We start from the raw sequence: 7,358 nt of genomic DNA, 5'->3' as shown, positions 1-7,358 counted from the left end.
AACCCCTTACCAAAAAACTTCGTTCTCTTCAATTCATCAACGAGCTGAAAACTCCGTCCACATTTCTTATGTGTCGATTCTACTTATTCTATCATTTTAAGCTTATCAAAATTGTGATAAATGCTGGATCGGTCACATCAAAACGTCTCATAATTATATAGATCATTGTTCTAGTAGCCGCCGACGGCAGTGAGATAATCGTCCTAATGATCAAGATCTTAATATTCATCATCTGGATTCATGTAATAGTCCACATCATCCTCATAATCTTCATAGTGATCATAGTGTTCATCATCATAGTGTTCATCATCATAGTGTTCATCATCATAGTATTCATATTCCTCATCGTCCTCTTCCTCCTTTTCTTTTTTCTTAGCCGCTTCTTTTTCTTTAGCCTCTTCTGCTGCTTTTGCCTCTGCTGCCGCTTTTTCCTCTTCTGCCTTTTTTCCTAGTAACTGTGATTGCTTATAACACAAATTAGCTTTAGCTGATTCAGCGTGTTTCATTTGCATGAACGCGGCCATTGATTGGGGTCCAAAATTCCATGTCTTTTCAAATAGAAACATTCGTTCGCATTTAAACCGTTTTCTCCTTTCTTGTAATTCCCGTACTTTCATGAGTTTCTTATGATAAGCTGCTTTCATAGCATACCATCGCTTCTTTTTTTTATATTTATCCTTCTCATAATTCATATTTAGACGGTTCAATTTTCGTTCCAAACGCATTTTGTCTTTGTCATAGTATGGGCCTATCCCAGGCATAGGGTTTTTACACCTAATTTTGGCTAGTTCTGCCATGAGTTTTTCTCTTTCATTTTTCCATTTTTCCTGCATTTCTTTTTTTTCGTTGTTTATTTTTTGCTGCAGTTTTTTTAACTTGTTTTCGATTATAATATCGTCAACTTTAATTTTTTTGTTCTCATTGTCCAGATATTTTAATAGCTCCTTTCTGGCCTCGTGCTTCTTTATGAGCCTCGTAGATACATTCCGCTGAAGAAAGTTGAGATTAGGTTGGTATGTGTGCATTGTTGCTGAACTCCCCCGTGTCTGCGTTTTCAACGCGTTCTATCGTGCACCCATTAAGCGCACAAATTTGCACATTCTGCGACACATTCACGAGCAGATGTATGAATGCGGCGAGCAGAGGGAGTGACAAACTTTTTCTATTTCAAACTTACGCCTAATCGCATCAAAAAAACGAGAATCATGACCACTTGGAATAAACTCAACATGTTGTTTGTGGTGCCCAGCTTCTCCGCATTATTTTCAACTTGCTCCGTTTTAGCTACTTCCGGTTTAGGATCTTGCGCGATTGTTGATTCATTCCTAAGAGAACTGTCCCCATTATTATAATGTTCATTTTCTACATAATAACTCGGGAAGCCCCCGCGATGAATGCTACCAACTCTAGGGATATGAGGATTGTAAGGTTTGGACACATAACACTTCTCACTCAAGGTGCTGAATGGTTTGTCAACTTCTACCCTTGAGTATAGGGTAAGCGGGGCGTTTGTGCTATGGGACATTGTTTATTCTATTTGAATTATTTGAAGATGTATGTAGGAATTCAGGATTAAATTAATTTGTACTGTTCTTAATAAGCATTATTAGTAAAAATGCTTCTTTTATTTTTTTCCTTCTTCATAATTGTCTGAAAAGGGTTTATTACTCTGTCAATATTATTGAAAGGGAATATAGGCAAATGCGGAACGTACCTGTGTAGAATTGTAATTGTGCGAATGTTTGCGAACAATGGTTTGTGCAACACAGTCTACGGCGAATTTCTGTTACTACATAAATGTAGGCGCAGAAACTGCAGCGTGCGGTAAGCGAAGATCACAATGACTTTTCCTTATACAATGTTCAAGTATACGGAAAAAGTTGTGCATACTACGTGTTCATATAATAATATTTTCTTTTATTATCATGGGTGTTAAACATGTAAATTGCACATACCTATGGTTGTATGAAAAATGCTAAAAAAAAAACAGAAAAAAACAATGGGATATAATCGCAAAAAAAAAAAAAATAATTAATTAAAAAGTGCACATATTTGCTGATGTGAAGAAACATATTTGCTGATGTGAACAATAAATACTGACATAAACAAAGGATATAATGGGTTCATGAGTTATCGTTGAAATACAAATAAATCACTTACAGTTGTCGATTTTCCTTGCACAATTGATTCATGCGTAGCAAATTATGGGTTCATGCGCGTAACACGAAATTTATATAATTTATTTATATCCCATGGCGTATGCACATTTTTAGGAAAACATTTAAAATGGTAATATACATTAAAATGACGATAACCAGGGAAGGGGCAAAAAACAAACGAGGAAAAAATTTAAATTGATAACCTCTTGGAACTTTTTCTTATGTTCCATTTATTACCATTAGATATTAAAATTTTTTAAATTAATTTATAATTCTTCTAATTTTTTCGCCCCTTTTTTTTTGTTATATTTTTGGCAGAACATATAATATTTATTTAAAAAACTGCAAAAGAAAAATTATCCGCGGTTCCTTTAAAAAGTGCTTGTTCATAATTCTTTTCAAAGGGGAAAACAACTCTCAATAAAATTTATTTTTTTTATGATCCAGAGGAAATAATTTTTTTTTTTTTTTGGGATCACCTCTCCCCTTTTTTCTCTTAAAAATGGATGAGCCACGGGTTAATATCATAAGAAGAAGGGGTGTGCGCGAACTTTTCTGTAAGGGCTTCGAGGGTCGGAATTGTTCGTAGAATATTTTGAGTTTTTGCTGTCATCTAATGCTTGTACAACAAAAAAACAAAAAAAAAAACACAAAAAACAAAAAGAAAGTGTTATCCTAAGTGTCGCTACAACTTTGTCATTGCTACAGCTTAATGGTAAAAAATAGAGCAAGAATAAGATATTATAGAATTGTTTTGATTTTTCCACATCCGTTGTTCTGCTCCTTCTATATACTTCTGTTCTAATTATGTATGATGAATGGGGCATCAATGCTTATAATTAATAATGCAACAGCGGGGATAAGGTAGTGTTTTCTCTTCGTCTTTTGTTTTAATTTATCACATATGCAGTTTATTTGTATTCTTCTCATTTCCTTCTTTTTATGAAGCATTCGTGACTTAATTCTCACCCATGGATATTGATGGACCTTATAAATTATTCTGTTCATTTTTCCGATGAGCTAGAAAGGTATGGAAGTTTTTGACTAATTTCTTTTTTTCTTTTTACTTAATTTGCGTAAGGTTGTGTATCTATATGCCGTACACGCGCAATGGCTCAATATGAATGGGTGTAAGGTTTAATTAAGGTAAATGAAAAGGACGATCAATTGCATATCTAGCGTAAGCAAAAATAGTTTTGTGTAAACTCACAAATTAAGGGAAAAAAAAGGTAAAAAGAGGAAAATATGATTCTTATTATTTGTGTGCTTAGCTCCGTAGGTACAAATGTATATATAGGTCCTAGATTCAGGGTTTAGTCTTTTGCAACATTTCGATTCATGATTCCGAGCTCACACTTCTTCCAGGCTTAGGGTTTGCAGGGTTTAGGGTTCAAGGTTTGCAAGGTTCCTGGTTTAGTGTTGTGAAGTTTCCCGTGTGTTTAGGTTTGTAGGTTTCAGGTTTTAGATTTTTAAGTTCCTGTTTTATCTTGGGAAGGTTCCGGATTTTAGATTGTGGAGCTTGCCGGGTTTAGGATTTAGTTTGCTGCATTTAGAACTGAGTGTTCCGGGTTAAGGGTGTAGAGTTTCAGCGGTAAGGGCTTCAGCACTTAGGGTGTTAGTGTTCTAGGGTTTATAGTTTCATGTGATTAGCTTTTAGGGCGTTAGCATTTATGTGCTCATGGCATAGGCTGCATTTTTGCGCTATTATGCTGTGCGTTGGCCAGGAGAGTTGGGCGTGTATTATTCTATACCCTGCTCCGTAATCAAATAAATTATCTAGTGAAGACATACATCAAAATGCCGGTGCTTGTACATATTTATCTTTGCGTTAACCGTAAGCATAATTAATTTTTTTTGCCTGAAGTAATGAATAAAACGCTACTACAAATGAAGGACAATGTTCTTTTTGTGTATCCTGGATGCACGTTATGAACAGTTGCGACTATAACACATTTACGTCTGAAAACGCAAGTGCTCATTTGAATTCTCTATATTTAGTTTAATAATAAGGGTACATTAATTATATAAAGAAACACAAGAAACGTCAAATAATAAGATGCACACTTATCTAATATTATGTAAGAAATATAATTGCTTATATGTATTGTATAAAGAAGCATATACTTCCTATATCTTAGCATCGGTTCTAAGAAGATTGACAACAGTAAGTTAACAAAATGGATTATTCGAATGCTTAATTCAAAAAAAATGCGTTCTTAACATGTGCAAGTCGATATGCAATGATTTGATAAGACAACAAATGAATGCTCCCCCATTCAGCACATTGATAAAAGTATAAAATGTATCAAAAACTGTTGAGAACAACTATTTATACAAATCGGAGCACGCTGAATTACACGTAGCTCACATTTTTAAAGTTTTATGATAGAAAAAATAATGTTATATTTTGGAAAAATTTAACACGCGCGATGGGTAAGCAAACGCGGACGTATCACCCCATTTGAACAAACGATCTGGGAGGGAACAACAACAAGAAGATAAAGAAGTGGTCGCTCTCTCACATTTGTTCATAAAAAAAAATTGTGAACACTTGGTAGGGAGCACGAAGAAATTCCAAAGTGGGAAGGAAAAGTTGAATACGGGGTGAGCACATCATCAAATTGGCAATGGCTCATTTCATAAATCCCCGTCAAAGAAGTTGAGGGAGGCATCCTTAACCTTCATTGTCTCCTGTCCACTTAGTACTTTTGGCAGCGCATCATGACAAAGTTGGAGGCGTCGGTAAACTCGGAAAACTTTGCCTCATATAGGTCCTGACTTAAGTTGAGAAAGGGGCTTACAAAGTAATGACTTGGGGGGGTGAATAATTGTATGTCGTAATTTGCGTCTTTTAATTGACTAATGAATTCCTGTGACCCATCTCTATTCTTTCTACACACATAGAGAAAAATGCCATTTGTTTTCAAAGTTAAGTTAATTATATGCACAAGTGATGGCACAATTTTTTTATCGTATACTAAATCACTCCCAATAATGTAATCATATGTGACAATTTGTTCATTCTCACGTGGGTAGGTATTTTCATCTGTCCAATCAATGCTGCATATTTTTACTTTACTTCTCCATGCTGCATCCAGTTTGCCAAAAAGTTCTTCGTTTAATAGGACATTATGCGAAATGTTACTTAAGGTGAATGGGTTGATATCGGTAATAACTACTTTGTCCGGCCCTTGATCAGTTCCGTTGCGAAAAATGTTCGCGTGGGTGAATAGTGAAATGCTGGCTAGTCCACTCCCTGCCCCGAGTTCTAGGACCGCTTTGTTGCTAAAAAGAGTGCTATCCTGGAGACACAAGTCGGAGATCCATTTACTTATCATGAGGCAGCACTCCCAAATGTTAATCCCGGTAATGTCCTTATGCGAATGAACCTCCTCCTCTGTTGTTTTGCTATCTTCAAATGTATTTCCAAAATAATTTAGCCCAATTTCTCTTATTCGTATAACGGCCTCTTCTTCGCTCTCCCCGTTCTTTATTTTTGCCCTCTCGTTGATGAGCATCTGATGCGTGCACTCTTGAATTATTTTGGCTTCTCCCAGGTTTGTCGTGAAGGCTGTGCCATTGTGGCCATTAGCTGCGCTGTCTTCACGGTTAGCTACGCCGCTTACGCCACTCACCGTGCACCCATCCTGCTCGTCCAGAACACTCGACATGGGGTGGCTCAGAACGAGGTGCAAAATATTTTCGTCCTGGGCGTTGAAAGCCTCCGACAGAATGCTCTTGTTGAATTCGTTTTTCTTCAGTAGGTCGATTTTGTTGGATTCCTTGTATAGGTGTATTCGCTTCGCCCATGTTTCTCCCTGGCCGCTTAAAATAGCACCCCCGATACCTTCCCTCCTGTCGCCATTGCATAAGCTGGCATCATGATGATCAGAGAAAATACTCCCGAAAAAATTCATGGAGTTTATTTTATTTTTGACATGAGCACTCAGCTGGTATTCGTCCTTGACGCGAGAAATTTCAAAAAAATCTTTCTTCATATGTTCATACAGTTCGTTGTTCTTTCCTTCCACTCTGGTATATTCTTTGCTATATAAAATGTAGTCGAACAGTAGCACTTCTTTCACAGCTTCATAATGCTTATTCTGTATGGCCCACATTAGGGGGCTATTTCTACTGGCATTTAGTTGGTTATGTCCAATTGCGCATTCGTATAGCAGAAAGCGAATCATGTCCACATTATTATTTGCGCAGGCAAAATGTAGGAGTGTGTTTTCATTTTCGTCCTTCACATTGTTAATTGAGCTTATTCTTCCATGTTCAAGGATTTTTTTAACTTCTAAAACGTCGTCCGTCCTTACGTAATAAATCAGGTCTTCGACCTCATCATCCAGGGTACTGTTGTTGTTATCCTCTGGGGGGATATTTTGATATTTTCCTTCCGTCATCATGATCATCTTTTTTGTAGTGAATTTTCGGGGGACGTGCGGTGAATGTCGTCCGCACTGTGTCCTCCAGAGTGTTTTACTTTGTCGCGACGGTGATGCGGACGCATACGTAGCATGAGTTCTAATGCTCGAAATTGTTGTTAATCTTCGCTGCGCTCTGTAAAGACCAAAGGGCGGCCCGTCCAAAGCGTTATGCCTTAGTCAATGTTAGGGGGTTCTAATATGACAGGAAGGTACAGAAAAGGGAAAAATACGAAAATAAGAAAATAAGAAAATAAGAACGTACTAACATATTAACGTATGCAAGTTTGAAACAAAAAAGTCATGAGAAGTATAATGCCACCAAGCTCCATGTTGCGCCGTAATGCTTTTGACAACCTCGCGCAAGTGCAGGATGATACGCGCATCGTAGTTGTTGCTCCCTGCTGTACGTTATTGATGCGCAAACTGATTAGCATATTTTTCCTCAATATGTTTTTCCCTTAATATAATGGTATACTTCGAAAACAGGGAATTTAAATTCGATCCGTTTTGTAGAAGTAACGCCGTTTTGTCATTTCTAAATTATGTTCTTTTTTTTTTTGTTATATATATAAAAATACTTCTTCGAATATGGTCAGCACCCTTTTTTTTTTTTTTTCTCGGGGTGAATTTTTCTTTTTTTTTTCTATGTGGCGGTGAAAAGAAGAAAAAGAAGGTTCACATGTGAAGAGAAAATGTTCCACTTTGCTGCCATTACCAATTTGTGCAAGAGCATAAGTGAAGCAAAAATTTAGTGGTAAGGAGATAAACT

At 36.7% G+C, this 7,358-nt stretch overlaps 2 protein-coding genes across 2 annotated transcripts; both read right to left on the bottom strand.

The window, feature by feature from the left end:
* Window positions 1–218: 218 nt before the first annotated feature.
* On the bottom strand, window positions 219–1,525 carry AK88_04520 (uncharacterized protein; the record flags this gene model as incomplete). Its single annotated transcript, XM_012482130.1, has 2 exons — window positions 219–989; window positions 1,178–1,525. 2 exons carry the CDS (start codon window positions 1,523–1,525, stop codon window positions 219–221), a joined length of 1,119 nt encoding a protein of 372 aa, XP_012337553.1.
* A 3,333-nt stretch (window positions 1,526–4,858) lies between these two features.
* AK88_04519 (uncharacterized protein) lies at window positions 4,859–6,574 on the bottom strand (the record flags this gene model as incomplete). The annotated part of the gene is made up of 1 exon (XM_012482129.1): window positions 4,859–6,574. One exon carries the CDS (start codon window positions 6,572–6,574, stop codon window positions 4,859–4,861), a length of 1,716 nt encoding a protein of 571 aa, XP_012337552.1.
* Between the last annotated feature and the right edge of the window lie 784 nt (window positions 6,575–7,358).

The sequence above is a fragment of the Plasmodium fragile genome, assembly GCF_000956335.1.
Source record: "Plasmodium fragile strain nilgiri unplaced genomic scaffold supercont1.65, whole genome shotgun sequence".
NCBI lineage: Eukaryota > Apicomplexa > Aconoidasida > Haemosporida > Plasmodiidae > Plasmodium > Plasmodium fragile.
This window is presented reverse-complemented; position numbering and strand designations above follow the sequence as displayed.